General features: G+C 53.7%; 2 protein-coding genes across 8 annotated transcripts in view; one reads left to right on the top strand and one right to left on the bottom strand.

Moving 5' to 3' along the window:
• The window catches only part of MCF2 (MCF.2 cell line derived transforming sequence), a 53,864-nt gene extending 46,584 nt beyond the window's left edge, over positions 1-7,280 (top strand). For 4 of the 7 annotated variants that reach the window (XM_071442132.1, XM_071442134.1, XM_071442130.1 and 1 more), the window contains 2 exons: positions 264-364; positions 606-7,280. In XM_071442132.1, the coding sequence (XP_071298233.1) occupies positions 264-364; positions 606-658 (154 nt within the window). In that variant the 3' untranslated portion in view covers positions 659-7,280. The remainder of the gene's footprint in view (positions 1-263; positions 365-605) is intronic. The other 3 variants (XM_071442135.1, XM_071442131.1, XM_071442133.1) reach the window with 2 other exon arrangements.
• A 932-nt stretch (positions 7,281-8,212) lies between these two features.
• Positions 8,213-20,577, bottom strand: F9 (coagulation factor IX). The gene is made up of 8 exons (XM_071442136.1): positions 20,511-20,577; positions 18,447-18,610; positions 18,082-18,106; positions 16,307-16,420; positions 13,552-13,680; positions 11,190-11,428; positions 10,760-10,883; positions 8,213-8,760 (listed from the first exon to the last, which is right to left on the bottom strand). Exons 1-8 carry the CDS (start codon positions 20,575-20,577, stop codon positions 8,213-8,215), a joined length of 1,410 nt encoding a protein of 469 aa, XP_071298237.1.
• Between the last annotated feature and the right edge of the window lie 4,435 nt (positions 20,578-25,012).

The following is a 25,012-nucleotide window of genomic DNA, read 5'->3' as shown; positions in this document are numbered from 1 at the left end:
AGATTCCCTGAGCTGGCATCTCTGGAGGTCTGGGGCAGGATGACTTGAGAGGGAGTCCTGTTCTTCTCCATTGTCTACAGAGGTGTAGGCTTTTAAGTGAGGTTCCTAAATTGAGGTGGGAGGAATGCTTTAAGCACATGGCCAGGCCCTGTTAAAATGCTTCCCTGCCTGGGGCAAGCTGCTGCTTGCAGCCCCAGCTGTGTGCCTCACCAAGCTGCTTTGGGTGGGTTGGCTTCTGTTCCTAATGCTGCTGTTGTCCCAAGGCTGGTGAAGAACCTCAACAGAAGAAAAGAAGGCTGGATCCCCGTGCACAGCCTGCAGATTGTAGTCGGGGACTGCAGGTTTCGGAATGCCAAAGTCGCAGGTATTTGATAGCACGCCTAGCAGAAATATCCCATAGCTCAAACCGGGTCTTTTAAGCCATTTGCATTACACTTGATCTACTAAATCTGGCTGCTTATGCCTCTGCTGGAAAAATAGGAAAGCAAGCAGCTATTCCAAAAAGCCTGCAAAAGTAGTAAATTAAGCTTTTTTGGTTTGTTTATTTAAGATGTTTCTGAGACTTTAGGCACGAGTAAATTAAAACCAAGCATTTAAAAACGTAGATTTCATTGCAAGAGCACTGGGTAGAAGACCGGGGAGAAGAGACGGAGTCTGACCAGGGATTCCAGGACTGTTTTCCTCCTCCCTGCTGTAGCTCACAGCCTCCTGTGGGAGCAGGAGGTACCTAAGCCAAATCTCCTCCTGCTGCTGCTGCTAAGGACACCGTGGCCTGACCCCAGCACTCTAAGGCAACACTTCCTCCCTGCTGCCTCACTCCTGCCCTCACTGCTGCCTGCTGGTTCCTCCACCCTTAGAGAAAGCTCATTATAAACAGGTTTCAGCCAAAGGCTTGGAGTTCTCATTTTCTAGCTGTAACTGTACATAGCAATAGACAGGGAAGCATAAGAGATGACACAAGAAAATGCCTTAAGAGCAGCCTGTTGCCCTTGCCATGTCACTGCTCCATGTGTTGCCTCATCACCACGCTGTCCTCTGAAATGGGACACCAGGGCTGGAGATGGAACAGCTCAGGAAGCCCACAGAGACTTAGTCCATTAAAAAAACTTAAAATTACTAGCTATAACTGTATGAAGCAAATCTTGCAAGGAGATTTCTCTTTAAATAATTCTTTCTGTCAGAATACATTTTTTGATGAAGGTGAAGGAAGCCATCTGAGAGGCTCAGAATTCCAGTCAGCTCTTGATGGTTTTTTGGTGTATTTCAGTGAAATCCTTCCTATACAGGAAGGTATTTTTATCCCCTTTGTTGCAGGGCAGTCAAATCTCACCGGTTGAAGGTTTGCTGATTTTCTGTGAGGGGTAGTTTGCTAACCACTGTTCAGAGTTTACTGGCACCCTGCAGTTAGGGCTCCCTTGATCTTCTCTCCATGTGTACCTACCCCATCTCACCAGGTCCTATGCAGAAGGGTTTTCCATCTGAGGATGCATTTCAAAAAAGGTGCTGGGAAACTTTGAACCCTGGTTTTCCCATTGTCAGTGGTCATAACCCAAAAGCCTAGAGACTGTCAGCTCTGGACTGGTTTATAAAGTTGCTGAGTACAAAGTGAGGGGAATTGCACAGAAAATGCCTCCTGTGGGTCCCACCCCCCTGCCTAGGTACTCCTGAGCCCTGTCCCAGGCTCTGAGAGCACTGGGGCTCTGTTTTCCCTGTGGGGGTAACTGTTCTGTTTGCTGCTTCTGATGGTGCCTGCAGTCCCAAGGCAGGATTCTAACCTTACCAGGAACCACTGGGGGATGATGGAGGATGTCCTCTTGCCATTTCCTAGAGCTATCCCTAGAGCTTCCCAGCACTGTGTCCTTACAGCCATAAGCAACTTGCACTCTGAAAATTGATTTTCATGCAGTTCTTCTGCACTCAGCAATTGCCTTTACCCTGGGCTGGTCCCTTCACCCTGCAGCGACTCTGGGCTGTCTGGGCTGGGCTCTTTCCTGCTGTTTCAGGAGATGGAGCTCTTGCTCCAGTCAGCAGAGGAGATGAGGCAGCCGGGCTGGTGGAGCCAGGCAGGGGCAGGAGCAGCCTCAGCTCCCTCCCTGAGCTGCTGCTTTGCCTGCCAGCAATGTAAACTGGATTAACACTGTGGGACCCCGGGGACTGCTGGGGGAGAGGCACTTCTGGCATTTGTGGGGGCACTGCCTGTCTTACTGCTCAGCTCCAGCTTCCCCTAATTAAAACTCTCTGGCCAGTCACAGAATTTCACAGCAGAATTCACACAAATCTGGGGTTTGGGATGTTTTTCAGGGCAAAGCCTTTAGCTGAATAGAACAAATGGTTGCCTTGCCTTCACATTTCTCCTTGGATTTATCCTGTGGCCCACCACAGGATGGCTGATACCTGCATGCCCACAAGCTGTTCCTCTCCCCTCCTGCTAATGATTCCAGTGTTGAGCCAATACAGATCATCATGAGGTTACAGGGAACTCTTTGCTGTCCATTTTAAGTTAGCAGAGGGGTATTTGGTCAATGCTTCACTTCCCAGCTTTGCAAATCCATGGTCCTCTTGTAAATCTTGGCCTGGATATGAGCCATGAGTTCTCTGGGAGGAAGGTGGCTGGCTTGGAGATCATTTTGGAAATGAGTTTTCCTTCTGCTGTGCCTCCAGCTGTAAGTTCTGAGATTAGTCCTTGCTGCTTTCTTCCAGACAGATTTATTCTCTCTGCTGTGCAAACCCATGGTGGATTTCTTTAATGTGCATGATGAAGGAGCAGTTTTGTATTGCAGGTGGTAACATGCAGAGCTCAAAATGAAAAATATTTGGAGAGGACTGAGCTCAGAAAGAGCAATACTCAGAATGTGGCTGCTGCTGAGGCTCACCCATGTGTTGGTGATTGCAGCTGCCTTGCAGGTGCTCAGGCATTGCCTTTTCCATGAATTAACACGGGGATGCAAGATTGTCTCCTCGTGTCAGGGAAGGCTGGGGCTCCAGCATTACGATCCCAACTCCCCTTGTGCACAGGAGCAGGAGACAAAGCATTTCTGCATGTGCCTTGGTGGGCAGTGTGCCAGGGTCACAGAGGGCAGCACTGGCAGCTCTGTGCCAGCCAGGAGGAGGCTCTCACCTCTCAGCTGCACTGCAGGCCTTGGAACCAGGTTCCTTTTGAACTCTCGCCCTGCCCAAGCCATTCTGGTGATTTAAGGTGGGCACAGCCCCTGTTCCACGTGCCAGACCCTCTCCTAGTTTATTTAACATCCTGCTTGCCAAATGCTCTCCTCCAAGCCTTAGGGGGATCCCCTGTGCCTGCTCTCCATGCCATAAAGCTGAGCAGAGTTCCCCCCTTGGGCAGGGCCTGAAGGACTGAGATTGCATGTCCTGTGTCCCTTGGGTAGGGCACTGGGATTGTGCTGTGTCCCCTGGGCAGGGCACTGGGATTGTCCTGTGTCCCCTGGACAGGGCACTGGGATTGTCCTGTGTCCCCTGGGCAGGGCACTGGGATTGTGCTGTGTCCCCTGGACAGGGCACTGGGATTGTCCTGTGTCCCTGTTGGACAATGCCTGGGGATTGTCCTGTGCCCCTGTTGGGCAGGGCACTGGGATTGTGCTGTGTCCCTGCTGGGCAGGGCACTGGGATTGTCCTGTGTCCCTGTTGAGCAGGGCACTGGGATTGTCCTGTGCCCCTTGGGCAGGGCACTGGGATTGTGCTGTGTCCCTGCTGGGCAGGGCACTGGGATTGTGCTGTGTCCCCTGGGCAGGGCACTGGGATTGTGCTGTGTCCCCTGGGCAGGGCACTGGGATTGTGCTGTGTCCCCTGGACAGGGCACTGGGATTGTTCTGTGTCCCCTTGGGCAGGGCACTGGGATTGTCCTGTGTCCCCTGGACAGGGCACTGGGATTGTCCTGTGTCCCTGTTGGACAATGCCTGGGGATTGTCCTGTGCCCCTGTTGGGCAGGGCACTGGGATTGTCCTGTGTTCCTGTTGAGCAGGGCACTGGGATTGTCCTGTGCCCCTTGGGCAGGGCACTGGGATTGTGCTGTGTCTGTTGGGCACTGGGATTGTCCTGTGTCCCTGTTGGGCAGGGCTCTGGGATTGTCCTGTGCCCCTGTTGGGCACTGGGATTGTCCTGTGTCCCTGTTGGGCAGGGCACTGGGATTGTCCTGTGCCCCTTGGGCAGGGCACTGGGATTGTCCTGTGTCCCTTGGGCAGGGCACTGGGATTGTCCTGTGTCCCTGTTGGGCAGGGCACTGGGATTGTCCTGTGTCCCCTGGGCACTGGGAGTGTCCTGTGCCCCTGTTGGGCACTGGGATTGTCCTGTGTCCCCTGGGCAGGGCACTGGGATTGTCCTGTGCCCCTGTTGGGCACTGGGATTGTGCTGTGTCCCTGTTGGGCAGGGCACTGGGATTGTCCTGTGTCCCCTGGGCAGGGCACTGGGATTGTGCTGTGTCCCCTGGGCACTGGGATTGTGCTGTGTCCCCTGGGCAGGGCACTGGGATTGTCCTGTGCCCCTTGGGCAGGGCACTGGGATTGTCCTGTGTCCCCTGGGCAGGGCACTGGGATTGTCCTGTGCCCCTGTTGGGCACTGGGATTGTCCTGTGTCCCCTGGGCAGGGCACTGGGATTGTGCTGTGTCCCTGTTGGACAGGGCACTGGGATTGTCCTGTGTCCCTGCTGGGCACTGGGATTGTCCTGTGTCCCTGTTGGACAATGCCTGGCGATTGTCCTGTGTCCCTGTTGGACAGGGCACTGGGATTGTGCTGTGTCCCTGTTGGGCAGGGCACTGGGATTGTCCTGTGTCCCTGCTGGGCACTGGGATTGTCCTGTGTCCCTGTTGGACAATGCCTGGCGATTGTCCTGTGTCCCCTGGACAATCCCTGGGGATCTCTGTGCCCCTGGCCACTCTGCACCTCCCTGGGCAGCTGTTCCTGTGTGTTGCTGGAGCTTTGGCAGGCTGCTGTGCCACGTTGGCTGGAAGGTGCCACCACAGCTGGCAGCTGCAGCACAGCTCCTTCCCTGCCCCTCTCACCCTCAGTGACTGCAGCCGCAGGCTCTTGTGTCCACTCAGGGTCCCTTAGAGGCAATGCTGATATTTTTTTTTTAGCCTTTGAAGCATAAAGCAGGGTCTCTCCTCCGCCCTGCAGCTCTTTAGTAACCCAGAAACCATCTCCAGCCTGACAAAATAAAGAGCCTGGAGAAGATTTCAGCTGGCCTTGGTGTGATAATGAAGTGATAGATGATGGAAATGACTCAAACCCTGTGGTCCTGCCTTAGTCAAGGCTCTCACTGAAGCCAGTGGGAGTTCAGCTTTTAGGGAGAAATGCAGGAGTGCATTTATTTTTTTTTCTGTTATACAAATGTTACATGATTACGGGGAACAATGTCTGTCTTGGAATAAGATGCTTTAATATTAACACCATTCTCCATTACTTTATAGATGCTGCCCTGTGTAACACCAGAAAATTTAGTTCCCCTTGAATTGGGGGTGAACTAGCAGCATCCATTTCCGATGCTCTTTGGAGGCTCTCAGCTCAGTGTTACAGAGAAATAGCACAGTAGTTGGAGCTGTCCTGTCCTGTTCATCACATTCACAGACTCCACAGCCTCATCTGCACTGAGTGGGACCGGGGTCCTAAGCAGCTTCTCATGCTCATAAAGGAAGCCATTCTCTGCTCTTTGGTTTTTTTTGCCTGTGGAAATTGTGGTATTTTATTCATTTTTCCTGCTGTTTTTCCATGACATACATCATGTTTCATCAGAGAAGTACACTACAGTTTCCTGACACTTTGTTTAGATGCTTGAAATCTCCTCTGCAGGTTGAAGTAGGTTTTGCCTACTTACTAGCTGACAACTGTTGAAGTTGCAAACGAGAGTTGAGTTTTGGTAAACCAAAAAGAAAAAAAAAACCAAATCAAGAAGCTGTATGTCCTGCTTAATTGATTTTATGGGTGGATTTTTCTTCAATATCTGCTTCAGCTATGTGAATGTAATGTTCTGTAGGAGCATCATCTGGCTGACTCCACGTGAGGAAGCAATAACACAAAGATCCTCTTTTTGCACTTAGGGTCTGACTCCAGCCCACTGCAGTCAGCCTCCCTGACTTCAGTGAGGTCTGGGTCAGGTCAGACTGACACCTCAGGGTTGTCACCGATCACTTAGGGTCCCAAAGCGTCCCAGGGCTGAAACCTGTATCTAGCAAGTGTTGAAGTTTACATTAATGTAGGTACCTTTGGAACACGTGCCATAAATCCAAGCTAAATGTCCATGTTTGCACTAAGGATGTTCTTGTGATAAGACTTTTTCAGCATCTTTAACAATAATGTATCTATTGAATTTTTGAGAAGGGAAAAAGAATGTTGGAGACTGATAATTTAATTTTGTGTTTCTTTGTCTAGTTTTGCTTTTGTAGAACATAGGTTGGTACAGGTGGTTTGAACTTTGAAGCAGCTGTGTGCAAAGAGCACCTGAGTGTGTGGAGAGCAGGGTTAATGGTGTGCATGCAGTAGTGAGTTTGCTCTGCCCCAGCCAAAGGAAATGTTTATTCCATGGACTAAAGGGGGACCTTTATGATCTGAGTTTGATTTGTGAGCTGGCCCTTGGACAGTCCCAGGTTAAGTTAGAGCGTGCTGGGTTTGTTTAGTGCCTGTTGCTGTGTGGAGCAGTTGCTGAGCTGCTGGCTGGGCTGGCCTGGGGCTCCCAGCCCCCAGTGGCTGCTCCTGCAGGACTGGGTGAGCCCTGAGCCCCTCAGAGCCGGGACCAGCTGAGCCTGAGCTGAGCAGCACCAGAGCCCAGCCCGGGCCCTTCACTGGAGCCACAGTGCAGAGCTGTGCAGCCACTGAAGGCTCTGTTCCTCTGCTTCCAAATCAATCACAATGCACTAATGAGGTGGGGAAGTCTTAATTACTGTTGGGGCTCTTTATAGTGGTTACAATTCTTGTGGTAACAATACACATTTTGAGGTACAATGTAAATATTTGTCTGAAACATAGCACACATGGCATATTGAATGATTTTAATCTTTTTTGTCTTCCATAGTTTTAAATCTAAGCTTTTATTAATTTATGAGGTTGATAAGTTCTGCAACTCTGAATGTACAGTCTGAGGTTTTTAACATTTGAAACTTTGCACACATGGTATGTTCCCCTGAGTATGCTGTTGAACTAGGCTCTCCATGTATATGTATAAATTACAGTAGAGAATTTTCTCTGACTGCAAGTTTAAATGAACTATATTGTATATGTACCTGTAAAAATGTGTTAAATCTATATTTAAAGATTAAAACTTGTTAAATAAATCCATCTGAGAATATGCTATTCTGTTCAAATACACATCTGCTATAATTCCAGAGGGGAAAAAAAGTGCTCACAGTGTTGGTTTTATTTAATTTCCTTGGAAAAACTTAAAACCTTCTTACATGCATTTTGATGTTAAGGTAAGCAGTGGCAGATGATCCAATTAGTTTCTTGCTGGATGCAGTGGCAATGAGAGTGGGAGAGGCACCTTAGCACTCAGACTGAAGTCTGAAAGAGCAGCTGCTGCCAGCCTGCCCTGGCTCAGGGTGTCCCCAGTGTCCCCTGGCTCCATCCCGGCAGGGTCACGGTGTCCCCAGTGTCCCCTGTATCAATCCCAGCAGGTCAGGGTGTCCCCAGTGTCCCCTGCCTCCATCCCAGCAGGGTCAGGGTGTCCCCAGTGTCCCCTGGCTCCATCCCAGCAGGGTCAGGGTCTCCCCAGCCTCTCCTCCATGTGAAAAGCTCTGTTTGGGAGCCCTGTGGCTGCACTGCTCTGTGTGTTCACCTCCCTCGTGGGCTCCTGGGGTGCTGCTGGGGCACCAGTGCCTGCTGGGTGTCCCTTGCCCACACTGCTGTGTGCCAGCTGTGGGCAGTGCTGGTGGCACAGTGGCCTGGGACATGTGTGATCCATCCCCCTGCCGATCCACCAACCTCTGCATTCAGGATTTGGGGACTCACCCCACTCCAGCAGCGGCAGTGCATTCAGAAATGCAGCCGTGGGTCATTAGAGGCCTTTTTATTTCCTTATTACCACATTTTCATCGCATTCTCTCAACTTCAGCCTTCCAAGAGCAGAAGTTATTTGATCCAGAAACGTTTATTGAAATGCCACGATCTCTCCAAGCCACGGGCATTGCCGTGGTCCCTCTGCACATCCCCAGTCCACCCTCCGGCGTGGAGCAGCCTCCCCAGCAGGGCGCCGTGCTCCTCCCCGGGGTCAGGGGAGCCTCGTGGTTTGCTTGATCCACTTGACGTACTTGGAGACCCTGGTGTAGATGCCGTACTTGCCGGGCAGGGCGCACTCCTCGCCCCAGCTGGTGATGCCCGTCAGGAACCAGGTGCCCTCGATCTCGGTGGTGTAGGGCCCGCCGCTGTCCCCCTCGCACGTGTCCCTGCCCCCGCTGGGGAACCCCGCGCAGAACATGTTCTGCAGGATGCTGGTGGAGGTGCTCTTCAGGCAGGTGGGCCGGTCCACGAAGGGCACCCTGAGCACCTGCAGCGTGGTGGCCGTGCGGCCGCGGAACAGCACCTTGCCCCAGCCGCTGACGGTGCCCACGCCCTGCTTCAGGAGGGCGTTGGTGAACTCGCGGCTGCCCAGGCACACGGGGGTCACGTAGCTGCTGAAGGTGAGCGGCTGGTCCAGCTCCAGCAGGGCGATGTCGTTGTGGTACTCGTTGATGGAGGCGTTGTAGGTGGGGTGGGGCAGCAGCCTCACCACCTTGCGCAGCTGCTCCGTGTGGTCGTCGCTCCTGACGTCGTGTTCACCTGCACAGAGCAGCGGGGCCGGGCAGCACCAGGGACTGTGCCCTGCTGGAGCCACTCCAGCCCAGCCCAGAGCCTGCACCAGGGACTGTGCCCTGCTGGAGCCACTCCAGCCCAGCCCAGAGCCTGCACCAGGGACTGTGCCCTGCTGGAGCCACTCCAGCCCAGCCCAGAGGCTGCAGAGGGCTGTGGCAGCACCAGGGACTGTGCCCTGCTGGAGCCAGCCCTGTGCCACTCCAGCCCGGCCCAGAGGCTGTACCAGGGACTGTGCCCTGCTGGTGCCAACCAGTGCCACTCCAGCCCAGCCCAGAGGCTGCAGAGGGCTGAGCCCTCAGGTGCCTCTGAAGCTGTTCTGGCCAGGCTGCTGGCTCCTCGTCAGAGGCACCTGCAGGTTCCCTCCCATCTCAGGCCCCCAGCACTACCCAGGTGTGACACTGGGCACCCATCATCCAGCCAGGCACCAAAGATGCAGATGCTTTTGCCAGGGCTAGCAGCAAAGTGGCTGTTCTGGGGATTTAGCACCCACAGAGAGAGGTAAGGGGATGTCACCCTTGCGGCAAAGGGGGCAGAACTCGCTGATAAAAAATACTGGTCTAAAATAAATAATGTATTAGTGAAAAGAAACCTTAACCTCCCTTCTCTAGACCCCTAGAGAGCCACGGGGCAGGATGGGGCACGGGAGGGCAGCGGTGCCACCGCTGATGCTCACAGGTGCCCCTGAGGCAGCCCGAGGCTCAGCTGCTCTCGGCCTCTGCCGGCACCTGCGGGATGCTGGGATCCCGGTGCCGGTACCGGCAGCTGTGGGATGCTGTGATCGCGGTACCGGCAGTTGCGGGATGCTGTGATCCCGGGGCCGGTACCGGCAGCTGCGGGATGCTGTGATCCCGGTACTGGCAGCTGCGGGATGCTGTGATCCCGGTATCGGTACCAGTACCTGCGGGATGCTGTGATCCCGGTACCGGCAGTTGCGGGATGCTGTGATCCCGGTATCGGTACCAGTACCTGCGGGATGCTGTGATCCCGGTACCGGCAGTTGCGGGATGCTGTGATCCCGGTACCGGTACCGGCACCTGCGGGATGCTGTGATCCCGGGGCCGGCAGCTGCGGGATGCTGTGATCCCGGTACCGGTACCGGTACCTGCGGGATGCTGTGACCCCAGTACCGGCGGCTGCGGGATCACAGGTGCCATAGCATCCTGCGGTGCGCGATGCTCTGATCGCGGTGCCCGCAGCCCTTTCCCCCGCCGTGTGTAACAGGTGGGGAGGGCAGGGCAGAGCTCAGGTGGGCGAGGGGGCAGCCCCTGGGGCCGCATCCCCCGCAGCCTGAGCAGCGTTAAGGATGGGTTTTGCCGGGCGCCGTGCGGCAGCCCCCGGGCCGTTCGGGCCGTGCTGCGGGGGTTTTGCTGGGCTCTGCTGGCCCTGCCGGGCTCTCCGGAACCGGCGGCACCGAGCAGCACCTGCGGAGCCGGCCTGAGGTGAGCGGGTGCTGCGGGCTCGGCGGGGGCTCTGTGGGCACGGCGGGAATGGAGCTCCCAGCTCCCAGGCTGCTCCCGCAGCCCAAACGCGGGGGACATTCTCGGCTGGCTTCTCTTACCTTAGAGATGCTGGCTATTGCTGGGGACACGAATATGTGATTCAGGGCTGAAAGCGGAGGAGCAAAGAAGCCTAGGGAGGGGAATGCTTCTTCCACCGGGCTTTAAAGCCGGCTGGATGAGCCTCTGGCTCAGGTGGGCTCGCCCGTGGCCAGGCTGATCTGTGCTCACACTGTGGCTGTGGGACCAAGGCAGACCAGGCTCACTGCCCCTGCCAGAGATGGTGGCACCTGCAGGACCAGGCTGGTGAAGCGTTGTAAGTTCAGCTGGGCCTCTGTGCCCCCAGCAGCTCGAGTCAGACCCCACAGCAGCTCATGTCCTGCTGCTGCTGCCCCTCAGTGTGCTCAGAGCCCTGTGCCCTGCCTTGCCCAGCCCCGTGCCCATCCCTCCCCTCGTGCCCAGGCGCTCACCTGCCACAGCAGTGAGGTTGTGGGTGTAGCCTGGCTTCAGGCAGTGTGCTGCTGTCACCAGCCACTTCTCGTTGATGATGGTGGCGCCGCAGAAGCCCACGCCTTGGCTGTTCACCAGCAGAACCTGTGGGAGCAGGGCACATCACACTCGGGGGTTTCTGTAAGCCTGGACCAGTGGAAGGTGGCCCTGGAACTGGCAGGGGGTTGGAACTGGCTGATCTTTAAGGTTCCTTCCAACCCAAACTGTTGGGTGATTCTATGATCTGCAGCAACCGATGGAGCCAAAAAATGAGTTGCATTGCTCCTAGCCCTGCTAGGCCTGGGCTGTTGCCAGCCTAACCCCAGAGACAGGCTGTGGGTGTTTAAAGGCAGGATGCTCTGTGCTCAGGAGGGCCTGCTGGGGTCCCAGAAGGTTTGCAAAGGTCGGTACCTGCCAGGGCACCTCTCCCTTCATGCTGTCCGAGCCACCGACGACGCGCGTGCCCGTCCTGAGCACGGGGGTGATCCTGGCGGGGGCTGCGGTGCTGCTCTCCGTGGCGTTGTCCTGCCCCTCCTCAGGGCCATCCTCGGGCTCCTCCCCCGTGCTGTTCCAGTGCTCAAAGGTGTTCATGGAGCGGGTCAGCTTCCTCCTGGCCTCAGGAGCCGTGATCCTCCCGCAGGGAAACGGCACTGGAGAGGAAAGGGCACACGGGGGCTGGCTGTGGCACACGGGGGCTGGCTGTGGCACAGCGGGGCTGGCTGTGGGACACCAGGCCTGGCTGTGACACACCGGGGCTGGCTGTGGCACACCGGGGCTGGCTGTGGCACAGTGGGGCTGTTTCTGGCACATCAGGCCTGGCTGTGGCACACGGGGCCTGGCTGTGGCACAGCGGGGCTGGCTGTGGCACACCAGGGCTGGCTGTGACACACCGGGGCTGGCTGTGGCACACCAGGGCTGGCTGTGGCACACGGGGCCTGGCTGTGACACACCGGGGCTGGCTGTGGCACACCGGGGCTGGCTGTGGCACAGTGGGGCTGTTTCTGGCACATCAGGCCTGGCTGTGGCACACGGGGCCTGGCTGTGGCACAGCGGGGCTGGCTGTGGCACACCAGGGCTGGCTGTGACACACCGGGGCTGGCTGTGGCACACCAGGGCTGGCTGTGGCACACGGGGCCTGGCTGTGACACACCGGGGCTGGCTGTGGCACACCGGGGCTGGCTCTGGGACACCAGGGATAGCTGTGGCACACGGGGCCTGGCTGTGGCACACGGGGCCTGGCTGTGGCACAGTGGGGCTGGCTCTGGCACACCGGGGCTGGCTCTGGCACACGGGGCCTGGCTGTGGGACACCAGGGCTGGCTGTGGGACACCGGGGCTGGCTGTGGCACACCGGGGCTGGCTCTGGCACACCCCACAGCCACCAGAGGGGAGGCAGGAGGGAAATCCTCACCTCAGCACAGCTTGGGACCAGCTCAGGGCTGTGGGCTGAGCACGGGCACCCTGGGCACAGCGCCTTGGAGCTCCAGTGCGAGCGAGATGGAAACATTGCAAAAGCATTGATTGTTTCTGGGGTTTGGAAATGACATCTGAGCCGCTTTAAAAGTGAAAAAAGCTTGTGTGGGGCAGCTGTGCCTGCTCTTGGCAGGATGTGTGCTGCATATCCGGGAATCCTGTGCTGGGCATTGCCAGAGCAGTGACCCCAGAGCAATGAACAGCCAGCTGGGACAGGGCAGGAAATAACAGCTGCCAATTGTACAGATAATCCTGCTTGGCACCAAGGTGAGGAAAACATTAATCAACTCTTCCTAGAGTTGTATATTTCCTGTTAATGAAGAACTCATCTGCAGGCTCGTTTCAGACGAGCTCTTCCCATTGCTCTCCCACGCAGCGTGTGCTGAATTCCTGCTGGTGGTGGCAGTCAAAATAGTAAATAGCACCAGGCATTGTCTTTCATCTGAAAAGCTCTCAGAAGCACCGAGCAAACAAACATTAGTGTAAAATCAGATGTGAGTGTGGCCTACGGAGACTTCATCCTGTATTTCTAAACAGTTCACTTTAGGGACAGGACTCAAACGAGTGCTGAGTGATGGAAAGTGGTACCTGTGGGCTCAGCCTATGAAATTAAGGTTTCAGAGCCAACAAAACAAAGCTTTTGCAGGAAGGACAACCACACAACCTGAAAGACAATCTTTTGCTAACTGCAAACCTTTCTGGTCCAGTGAAAGTGATACAGCATTGTTGGGCAACACAGGATGAGATCCTCTGTTCACAGGATTCCCAGCCCAGGATCCTTCCCAAACTGATTGCTGGCAGCCAGCCCTTTCAGGAGGCCACTGCTCCCTGCTGCAGCTCACAGAGCTGCCCTGTGCAGGTACCTGTGCGTGAGCTTGGGTGTGCAAACCTGCTGCAGGTATCTGTGTGTGAGCTTGGGGGTGCAAACCTGCTGCAGGTGCCTGCGTGTCAGCTTGGGTGTGCAAACCTGCTGCAGCCAGCTGTTGGAAATGTCATAGCATCAAATGATAAACTGACTTCAGATAGCAAAATGTTTATCTGCTCAATCTCTTCTCTGCCAGGTGTGCTTCTGAGACGCTCGTGTCCAGTTAATTTGCTGTGTTGTGGTGGGCTGGGTCTGCATGTGTCAGTGTGTTTATAGGTACTGTCATGGTCTAGGGCAGGGTAGAGCTGGGGAGCACAAGGAGAACCAGCTATTCTTTAGCCCTTTGTGAAGCTGCAGCCTCAAGCACTGCACTAAATCCAGGACAAGGCCTTGCAAACTTGAACCCAAATCTCTTAAAAGCAGTTTAAAAGCTCACCTGTAGGTTCACAGGACTTTCCATCTTCGTGCAGTTTGTAGCCAGGGGCACAGGAGCACACAACCTTCTGTGGGGGCTGATGACTGCAGAAGTGCTTGCAGCCTCCATTTTTAATAGCACAAGTAAAGTCTGAAAGAAATGGAAATGAAACTGTGAGGGCTCTTTTGAAACCCAGCTGGTCAGAGATCTGTTGAGACTGGGGGGTTTGGGCTCAGTAACCCCTGTGGCTGACCCAGACTGTGGTAAGCAGATGGTGGTTTGCAAGGAGCTGGGGAGGCAGGGCAGTCCCATCCCTGCTCTCAGTACAGGGCAGGGCACTGGGCAGGTTGAGGAACTCACAGAGCCCCCCAGAGCCCTGGCACAGCCTCCTGCCAACAGCTGTGTGCTGGCTGAAATGTGGCACCTGACCCGACACGACTCATGCAAATATTTGGTGACAAGCCACGTGATTTCCCCACTTTTGTGCTTTTGGCAGTGGGGGAGAACACCCTGTAAAGACTGGAGCAAACCCTGTACCTGTATAAAATGGAACACCCTGTACAGACTGGAACACCCTGTAAAGACTGGAGCAAACCCTGTACCTGTATAGACTGGAACACCCTGTATAGAATGGAACAAACCCTGTATAGACTGGAACACCCTGTATAGACTGGAACAAACCCTGTATAGACTGGAACAAACCCTGTATAGAATGGAGCAAACCCTGTATAGTATGGAACACCCCATATAGACTGGAACAGCCCGTACAGACTGGAGCAAGCCCTGTATAGACTGGAACAGACCCTGTATAGACTGGAACACCCCGTACAGACTGGAGCAAGCCCTGTATAGACTGGAACAGACCCTGTATAGACTGGAACACCCCGTACAGACTGGAGCAAGCCCTGTATAGACTGGAACACCCCATATAGACTGGAACAGCCCGTATAGACTGGAACAGACCCTGTATAGAATGGAGCAAACCCTGTATAGAATGGAACACCCTGTATAGACTGGACCAAACCCTGTACCTGTATAGACTGGAACAAACCCTGTATAGACTGGAACAAACCCTGTATAGACTGGAACACCCCATATAGACTGGAACACCCCGTATAGACTGGAACAGACCCTGTATAGACTGGAACAGACCCTGTATAGACTGGAACACCCCGTATAGACTGGAACACCCCATATAGATTGGAACACCCCGTACAGACTGGAGCAAGCCCTGCCCCCAGGCAGGGCTTTGTGCTGGGGTTGGTGCTGGGCTCCAGGTCCAAGACAAGCCTTGTGCTCGTCCTGGGGCACCACCAGCTGTGCCAGCCCGGCCTGGAGGAGCCCTTCCAGCAGTGAATGTCTGTCCATCGGTGAATGCCTGAGGGACACCCCCAGCCCGGCACAGCCGGGTTTCCATCCCTTGCACCCAGCCCAGCCTCACTCCTCTGGGGGCAGCCCCTTGGACCTGGGGAACCACAGACCTGCAGAGGCCCTTGCAATTCCCAGGAGTTTTCAAATAACTCCACGGCAGATTAACTCCACTCCTACTTCCTCAAGGACACCTCCCTTCCTGTAGCCATTTTAATGCCATCATTTACTATTTTTACAGAGCTCTTCTTCACGCCTCACTTCCAGCTCTATTTTTGCTCCTCACTTCCCCAAGAAATCTGCAATGAAACTATTTAAATTTGATGCAACTTTGAAATGCTCTTTTTAACGTACACTCCTCTCTTGCCAGAGCAGAAATACAACTAGAAAGAGAATCTTTTATTAGTGCAGTGAGTCTAGCACATTATGTGAGCTGCACAGCCCCTGTTTATATTATAAGAGCTGAATATCCCTCTTGCTTAAATTATCAGCTGTTTGGTTTTCATAAACTCCTCAACCCATCAGGAAAATATTTGCCTTTTATTTGCCTCCAGAATCAAGGTCGCTGCTGATAATTGTAATTATGAATTAAGCAGAGTGCCATTGAGGGGAAGCCAGGACAGTCCTGCCCTGCCCAGCACCTGCTGCTCAGCCTGGCATGAGGAAGGGGAGTGGGAGAATGGGGATCCCATGGGGTCTGTGGGAGAGTGGGGATCCCATGGGGTCTGTGAGGAACTCTGCTCTCAGCAGGTGAGCAGGCTGTCCCTGGCTGAGCAGTCCCAGGCAGGTTTGTGCTTTGGGGACATAAAGGAAGGGCTCTGTGTCAACATTTGCCCTGGCAGCCATAGCTGGACGGGAGACCTTGAGCCTGAGTCTCCACTGAGCCCTGCCTAAGAGCAGGTGCCCAGCAAAGGGGAGCTGGGGCTGCTCTGGGGGCTGGGCAGGACCAGAGACAGCCCCTGCCATCCCCAGGCATGTCCCCCTACCTTCCCCAGTGCCTGCCATCCCCAGTGCCCTGCCATCCCCAGGCACGTCCCCCTGCCATCCCCAGATATGTCCCCCTGCCATCCCCATTGCCCTGCCATCCTCAGGCACGTCCCCAGGCATGTCCCCCTGCCATCCCCATTGCCCTGCCATCCCCAGGCATGTCCCCCTACCTTCCCCAGTGCCTGCCATCCCCATTGCCCTGCCATCCTCAGGCACGTCCCCAGATATGTCCCCCTGCCATCCCCATTGCCCTGCCATCCTCAGGCACGTCCCCCTGCCATCCCCAGGGCCAGCAGGCTGCATTTACACCTCCCTGCCTCCCAGCACAGCAGGGTGGGTGTCAGCCAGCCCCAGAGGGTGACCCTGACCCCGCTGATCCCAGGGGTTGCAGCAGGGCCCCTGGGGCAGCCCTGACACGTACCTATCTCACAGTTCTTGCCTTCATAGCCAGCTGGGCACCAGCACACGTAGGAGTTGATCTGGTCCTTGCAAACGGCTCCGTTTTTGCACGGGTTGGGGTTGCACTGATCCCCATCTTGGAGAGAGCACAGCAGAGTCAGCAAACACAGGGCCAACACCCACCACAGCCCAGCCAGGTCCTGGCAGCTGGGTGTGCAAGAGCAGGGCAGCAGGGCTGTGTGCCCTGGGCTGTGTGCCCTGCGGGTCACCCTGCCCAGCTCAGAGAGCCCCTCTGCAGTCACCATGAGCAGCACCTCGTGGCTTGGCCACGTTAGACAAGAGGAGAAGGTTTGCTACTTCAGGAGTGCTTTGAGTATCCTACCCTGGGTTGTTTGAACACTCAGGCTGCTCTGGGAAAGTTTGAGTCTGTCCATGGGGGTATGGAGACCTGTCTGGTGTCAGGATTGAGAACCTCCCTGTTGCTCTTCCTTTCTCAGTCCTGCACTGTCACCTGCCCTAGATTTCTCCCCATGTGCCAGGGCTTTAATTTTCCCAGCTCTCCAGCTGGGAACTTGAGGCTTTAATGAAAATGCTGATATTGCAAAGTTGGGGATGTACAGCTCTGGAGAAGCAAATCAGGGATGTTAAAGCATGGGGGATGCCCTTTGAATGTTTGTGCCAAGGCACGGAGAAAGGGCAGGGCCAAGCTGGGTTTGTGCCCTGTGAAGGGACAGGACAGGGTGGCAGCCCATGGGGCTTTTAGGAAAGGGCTGGAATGCAAAATGCAAACAGGAACAAAATGGTTTGGGCTTGTCTGAGTCCTGCTGGAGCTCTGAGGCAGGGTGAGGATTGCAGCTGGGGCTGTGCAGGGCTGAGCTCCTGAGGGCTGCACTCTGAACAGCAGAGCAGGCACCCCAGATGACAGAGGAATAGATGGCATTCCTTATTTCTGATGAGCCAATTTGTTATTGCAGTGGCAGGGAAGCAAATGCAGTGTGGAGTTTGATCAGTTGTTTTTTTCAGAGGACAGTCCGACAATGCAAATGTAATGTTTTTATTTTATAGTCCGGACTGAGTAATCTGAATTATTTAAGGCTTTTTAGTGAGATGTTCTGGGCACTCTGCCAATCTACCAAACAGTTCATTTATTGAAATGTCCTCAAAATTAGTTTCAGATGGTGTAGTGGGCATTGAAATCTTTTTGTTAAGGGACCAAGGAGTCGTCGGGGATGGAGGCTGAAAAGGAAGAAGTGGATGTGGAAAGAAAGCAGTGAAGCAAGGGTGTGAATTGCAAACAGCTGTTTGCTATGATCATGTTGAGTCTCCACTTTAATATGGCATTTCTAGGGATTCATGCTGTGCCTGCACAGGGCTGTGCCTAATCTGGGGATCTCTACTAGAGAGCAGAGCATTTGCTGGTTGCTGAAGGGCTGTTAATTATTGCTGTGGTATTTTTCTCTGTGGCACAGCCGAAACTGGAGCCAGAGCATGGCCTGGTCTCAATGAGATCCAGCACTCTGCCTGCACTGCTTTTGTTCAGTGGGGTTTTTCAAATTTGTTCAGAAAAACCCTGCTTGAACAAATAAAATGCTAAGGCATCCTTTTTTGTTTGGCTTGCCATTTCTGTACCAGGGGGACAGACCCAGGCTGGGCACTGCAGGATTTGGAGTGCAAGGCTCTGATGGCTCTGCCCTTACAGCTCCTGGATGCTGGAATACATTTGTTACAGACACATCAGGTCTTTATGCACTGAGACAGGAATACTAAACATTAGAACATGAAGAAAGCAGCTCTTACCAACATATGTTTGCCAAAACTGCATCTGCAAAGGGAAAAAAAGAAAAAGTTTCCTTTGTTTTCTACTTTCTGGGTGTTGTGTGACTGAAGCAGTACCTGGATGGCTCCAAAGCTGAAGGGAAAGACTTGCAGGGAAACCACCACCTCCATATCCCAGTGGTGACTGATAAAGCCTTTAAAGCCTCTCCCCAGCCCAAGTGACGGAGCACAGATGAGAACCTGCCATGCCAGAGGCTGCCCTTGCCCTGCAGGTTTTCTCCTGGCTGTTCCCTCCTCCTGCCCCTCTGTGCCAAGCTGAAGGGCTGGAGGGAACAGGGTTGGGGTTTGGTTTAGGTTAGGGTCAGGTTAGAGCAGCAGGCACTCACCGTTTTCTCTTCATTCTCAAACACCTCCCGGGCCTCCTCATAGCTGCACTTCTCCTCGATGCACTCCCTCTCCAGGTTGCCAGGGATCACCTCCTCCAGCCGGTTGGAGTTGGCTCTGCGCTGCCTCTGCAGCACCGAGCTGGCCTCTCTGCTGCCCAGGAACACTGGAACAGGCAGGGAGGGCAGGGCAGGGCTGGCAGGGCTCTCCTGCCCAGAGAATGAGCCCTGCCACGTGTGCACCCCCATTGTCCATGGACAGAGAAACAAACCCTGTCCAGGTGTGCATCCCCACTGACCATGGACAGAGAAACAAACCCTGTCCAGGTGTGCATCCCCATTGTCCATGGACAGAGAAACAAACCCTTTCCAGGTGTGCATCCCCATTGTCCAGGGACAGAGAAACAAACCCTTTCCAGGTGTGCATCCCCACTGACCATGGACAGAGAAACAAACCCTTTCCAGGTGTGCATCCCCACTGACCATGGACAGGGAAACAAACCCTTTCCAGATGTGCATCCCCATTGTCCATGGACAGAGAAACAAACCCTTTCCAGATGTGCATCCCCATTGTCCATGCCAGAGACAGTCCAGCAATGTCACTGTGGACTGAGCTTTCTTTATTGCCCCACCTCAGCCCCTCTGATCCAAAGGACCAAATCTGCAGAGCCAAATGTCAAAATAGTCAATAGAAATGGCCAATGGCAAGAGGGTGATTGGGAGGGCTGAAGTTTGATGCTTAAAATACCCCAAAGCAGATGGTGTGAGAATCTCCCATCACAGATGCATAGAGTGGAATAAGCTATTTGAAAGGGGGAAATAATGGGCTTTTTCCTGCTGCTGCTGCTTGGTGAGGTCTTGTTTGGCCACGGAAACTGTCCTGCCCTGTGTGGCTGTGCTGGCCATTGGCCCCTGCAGAGCTCTGGCCCTTGGGAGCAAGGGGCCATTCCTCCTCTCCCTCCTCCTCATCCTCATCCTCAGCCCTGGGTCCCAGCATCTCCTGCAGGCAGGAGGGGACACGAGCCTTCCTCACCCCCTGGGCCACCCCCTCATTGGGCTGTTGGTGTCCACCCTCCTCACGGGGTCCCACCTGCTGCCTTCACAAGCAAAGCTTGATTGGGACTGAAGGCTGCAGGGTCACTCTGTGGGGTGACAGGAATGGCACCCTGTGGGCTGGGAACCTCCTCCCCCTGAGAATGCACTCCCACACCACCCACCAGCTTCTGAACCACCACCTGAGACAGGCACACAGGGCTCTAGGCAGGTGCTGGCAGGGCACACCTGTCCTCTCCACTGTACTTTATAGGGGGTACACCTGGTAGGGGCTGGAAAAAACATGAGGTTCTGCTCACTTTTCATTGCTGAGCAAACATTGTGGAAAGAGCCTTTTTAAAACCTGTTCCCAGCTATGTGTTAATGAAAGAAGAAAGGGCAGCCTTGCAGGAAACAGGAGCTCACACCAGATGTGAAGCAGCCTCTGCTGGAAGTGTTGCTGCTGCAGATAAATCAACAGCCTGCGTTACTGTGAGTGATTGCCCACATCCACCAGCTGCTCTCTCCTGTCCCCAGCTCTGGCTGCATCCCACAGCCTTTGTTAAAGCCACACTGGGCTTGCCTGTAAACAATCCTGGCAGTGGCAAACCCAAGGAGTGTTTTATGGATGTGAGCACTTGTTTGCTCTCCAGGACAAAGGGATGGCACACAAAGAGGTGTGACTGTCACTCCCCCAGCAGCGCTCTCCCCTTTCCCCTTCTGTGTGTGCCTCCTAAAATGGCTGAATGGAGCTCTGAAAGCTGAAAGATGCAAAAACCTAAGGAAAAATCCATTCTGAAAATTAATCCCTGTGACACACGCTGTGTAAAACCAGCACAAAAGCCGTTATTTCATTCCCCCAGCAAAGAGCAGAGCTTTGGAGAGGAGCAGTGCAATGCAGCAGTGCCTCTGAGCTGCTCTCCCAGTGCTGCCCGAGCTGTCACATTCCCAGTGACAAACTGCAAACTGTCCCTGCCCGTGTCTGCGACACCTGTGCCCAAAGGTGAAGGGTTTGCTGTCTTTAGATGCACTCACCTGTGTTTGCAGCAGCCAGCCAGGCTCCCAGCAGCCATAAGGAGAGCGTGAGGGGGCCCTTTGCCATCTTCTCCCCCGGCCAGGCTCTGACAGCGCAGGGCTGAGCTCAGTCCATGGTTCAAAGGGCAGGGGTTGTTGATTTACTGCCCTGGCCAGCCCTGGGCTTAAGGTGGCCACACGTCCCCGTGCCCAGCACAGGCAGCTGCTGCTCTGCCACCTCAGGGCATGCTGTGCTCCCTGGCAAGGGGGGCTCACAGCTGGGCAGGGGCAGGGATGGGACAGGGACAGGGGCAGGAACAGGGGATGGGGACAGGGACAGGAACAGGGGATGGGGACAGGGACAGGGGCAGGGATGGGACAGGGGCAGGGGCAGGGACAGGGACAGGGACAGGGGCAGGGATGGGACAGGGACAGGGCTGGGCAGGGATGGGGATGGGACAGAGACAGGGGCAGGAACAGGGGATGGGGACAGGGACAGGGGCAGGGCTGGGACAGGGAGAGGGACAGGGGCAGAGATGGGGACAGGGACAGGGGCAGGGATGGGGACAGGGAAGGGACAGGGAAAGGGGCAGGGAGAGGGACAGGGGCAGAGATGGGGACAGGGGCAGGAACAGGGGATGGGGACAGGGACAGGAGCAGGGATGGGACAGGGACAGGGGCAGGAACAGGGGATGGGGACAGGGACAGGGGCAGGGATGGGACAGGGGCAGGAACAGGGGATGGGGACAGGGAAGGGACAGGGGCAGAGATGGGGACAGGGACAGGGACAGGGATGGGGACAGGGACAGGGGCAGGGACAGGGGGTACCCTTTGGACATGCTGCTGTCTCCAGGCTGCAGCACCACTCATGCTCTGAGGCCACAGCAGCCCCTGGGTGGCTGGTAAAGCTTCTCCTCGAGCTTATGACCCATACATTCTGTTCACTCAGTCTGGAAAATGAGGAACATCCCTTTGTGAGGCACAGGGCACGGACATTTATGGCTCATGGGTTTGGGGTTACCTCCATATACAACACACACCCAGCAGGTGAAGAGGAGATGCTGAATATGAGTTGCAGCCTCGTGAGATCCCTCTTGTCTAGGTGGAAAAAAAATCCTTTCTCTTCCTTTTCTTTAGCAAACAAAAAGTCCTGAAACCTATAATTCATCTTGTTTCTTCTTGCTGCATTTGAAATGATCTTTATTCATCACTGACAGTAGCTTTTGTTATCAAATTTCTGTGCTTGATAAATGAGTTAGGATGAGGTAATGTGCTGTTGATGTAAATTGAATGCAAAGTGAAGAAGGTAATGATCGCCTCTCATTCTCTGTGCATGTGGAAATGCAAATGTGAGAAAATAAATGGGGCTAAAATGCTGAAACAATACATCTCCTATCAACAACGAGGAGTGGGGAGAATGGCTGCCATAACAAAGGATAATTAGAATCTCATTACTGTAAATATTTTACTTTAGAACTTAGGTCAGTCAAATTATTTTGGGTTTATGGTGCATATTTCTCGTGCAATAGTTTTTGCAACATTATTGCCAATTAATCTTCACAGAGAATGCCAACATCATTAGAATAAGCACAGCTATTAATGCAAATAATTTCTATTGTGTACTACTATTGCTGTCAACTTCTGGGGCACTAATTTGAAAGCAAAGTGCTCCTTTTTATTTATTTTGCAAACAAATCCTGAGAACTGTGATCCCTTTGGAGATGAAAGCTTTGTTGTCTGGGTGGGTGACATGGATGGGATCTGGATCTATTCTGACTTGGTGTTCAAGAAGAGAAGTGTTTAAATAACACCCAGGTGATGCTCCTCCCTATTGAATGGTTGCTGTGGCCATGAGCTGTTGGGAGAGGTCCCTTCTGGTGTGATGTGGTTGTTTATGGAGCTATCCCTTTTTTGCTGGGCTGCCAGGGCTGCAGGGCAGCTTGCTCCTGGCAGGGGCACCCCTCTGACCTGGGGCTGCCCCTCCTTCAGGGGAGCTCTGCTGCCAAGGGAAATGAAACCTGTGAGCAGCCACAGCCAGAAATCTATTTCCATTTCAATCCGATAGATTTTTAAAAAATGTGCTCTGCCTGCACTGATCAATAATGTTAAACAGCCTGATGGCTTGAGATCTTGTTAAAGGATTGTTCATAATCTCCCTTGTCTCCAAATGCACTCTTTAAAGTGAAAAATCCTCATTCCAAACCTGAAGCAATTTGCCCTTGCCCTGTAGACATCTGTGGTAAGAAATCTTTCCTTAACCAAGAGCAAACAAGCTATTTCTAAAAAACACCCAAAAAGCCAGAACAGGGGAAGTGATGCTTGATCTTTATTTTTTCTTGCTCTTTATGTGGTGACTTTGGAGTGGCTGGTTTCTCTGCAGCTCTGGATGTGGGAATTCTGCAAACACAAAGGCAGCAGAGCACAGTCCCTGCCTTTCCCTGTAATGATTAACGTCCTGGAGAAAGTGCCAGCTCTGGGAAACATCTGTCAGACACTCAGGTGGGCCTGGCCACCCTCTCCTCTCCTCTCCTCTCCTCTCCTCTCCTCTCCTCTCCTCTCCTCTCCTCTCCTCTCCTCTCCTCTCCTCTCCTCTCCTCTCCTCTCCTCTCCTCTCCTCTCCTCTCCTCTCCTCTCCTCTCCTCTCCTCTCCTCTCCTCTCCTCTCCTCTCCTCTCCTCTCCTCTCCTCTCCTCTCCTCTCCTCTCCTCTCCTCTCCTCTCCTCTCCTCTCCTCTCCTCTCCTCTCCCTTGTGAGTTGGGCACTTTTCCTCTGCTTTTATGCTTCAATAATGGTGCCAAGAAGAGGGTCCCTTGCTGAATTCCCTCTAGATCCATCCATTACAGTTAGCACTTAGCTCCATCCCTCCCATTTTATTCTGGTTTTAATTAGACTCCTGAATGGGAGCACAAAGCAAACTCTGCTTTCATCTGGGAGGTCCTGTGGCTGTGAAATATTTACAGGAAGTAAATAACTGTCAGAAAGTAAATAAGTGCCTGACTCTACATGGGTGTAAAAGTGCTTTGAAATAGTCTCATTCAAATAAAAGCTCCTCACGTTGAGTGGCAGTAAGAAAACAGCAACACAGGCAAAAAATCCCCAATGCAGAAGATAAACACAATTACTAATTCATGGAGCAGCACGTTTCCCAGTAGCAGCTTTAGTATCTTTCCTTGCAGTTTGATTCAAAATAGGCCAGATTAAAAGGAAATCTGGATTTGGTTTGGTCATCATCTTTCAGAAGGCAGAGTGCAAGCATGGGCAGACACAGCGTGCTGCTGAAGCCGCTCTAAATTTAGCATTCCCCATCTCCACCTCAAAGTCTGATAAAGCAATGAAAGAGAGCTCAGCTCCTGCAGGTTTGGACAGGTCAGGAGGATCAGCAGGCTCAACCATCAGTGTGCAGAGCAAGAGCTGAATGAAACAGAAGCTGAGAATCTGATTTGCTGCTGTGCCCTGGCATGAGATGGCACAGCCCTGTCAGGCCAGGCAGGTGTGAGGCAGAGCCTGTCCTGCCCCAGGCCTGTGCAGCTGAGCCCGATTCCTCCTCCTCTGGCAGGGAGCACTCCCTGGGCCTTGCTCTGGTGCCTCTTGGAGGAGCGAGGTGTCTCTCTCTGCCCTTTTCTGTTAACTGGAAAAGCAGCCTCAATTGACAGGTCCCATGACATCAAACTTTACTCTTGGGGAGCTCAAGCTGGGCTGAAATGAGTGTGAACCAGCAGAGCCAAACCCTCCAAGGACAGAGCTCCTGCACCTAACCCTGAGCTCAAGTAACAGCATTCAGTGCTCCTGTTCTGCATTCAGTGCTCTTGTTCTGCATTCAGTGCTCCTGTTCTGCATTCAGTGCTCTTGTTCTGCCTGTTTTCTAAGGCAACATTTGTGGCTATTGCCTTGTTCCTTTTCATTGCCTTAATCACATTTCATCTGTAGTTTTTGTCCTCTCCTGGTCTCAGGGCATTCTTGTGTCCCATGCACTTTTCCCACCCCCCTTTCTTCCTGCTCTTTATAGTTTTCCATCTTGACTTTAGGGACAAATCTGTCTGTGGTATCAACAGTAAAACCCAAGGGGAGGACGTGCAGGGAAGAGAGAGGGTGATGTGAGTATCCTGCTGATGTGAGCATCTGCCAGGACCCTTGCAGGCTCCACTCTCTGGTGCAAAGCTGCCACCAAAGTTTGGGTTCATCCTCCTGCATTTAATCATTTGCACTAGTGCAAGGCAGGAGACAAAGCTGCTCTGGCAGCACAGGAATAAATAAAATAAAATAAAATAAAATAAAATAAAATAAAATAAAATAAAATAAAATAAAATAAATACCCCCCCAGGGGTCAGGTGAGCAAAACTGACCCTCAGGCCTCTCTGCTCCAGGTGTACACCACTGCTGCCAGGGGAGTGTGAGGAATGAAGCTCAGTGCTAGTAAATACTTCTGACCTGTGCCCTGGCTGTGGGTAATTTATGGCACACTTGAAAATCTCATCTGGGTTGTGTCCAAATCACAGAAGTTTATTTCCAAGGTGGTTATTTATA

Source organism: Agelaius tricolor, unplaced genomic scaffold (assembly GCF_023055355.1).
Source record: "Agelaius tricolor isolate 1412-34295 unplaced genomic scaffold, bAgeTri1.0.p SCAF_17, whole genome shotgun sequence".
In the NCBI taxonomy this organism is placed as follows: domain Eukaryota; kingdom Metazoa; phylum Chordata; class Aves; order Passeriformes; family Icteridae; genus Agelaius; species Agelaius tricolor.
Note: the sequence above shows the minus strand (reverse complement) of the source record. Positions and strands in the feature narration are given on the sequence as shown.

Bases quoted from the DNA above. Each gene is read 5' to 3' on its own strand.
- F9 (XM_071442136.1), bottom strand. From the start codon at position 20,577: ATGGCAAAGGGCCCCCTCACGCTCTCCTTATGGCTGCTGGGAGCCTGG. The intron at 18,107-18,446 runs GTGAGTGCCTGC...TTCCCTTTGCAG, and splicing joins TTGAGAATGAAGAGAAAACG to ATGCAGTTTTGGCAAACATA. The intron at 10,884-11,189 runs GTACCGACCTTT...CTGCTCCCACAG, and splicing joins AGGGAGAGGTGCCCTGGCAG to GTTCTGCTGGTGAACAGCCA.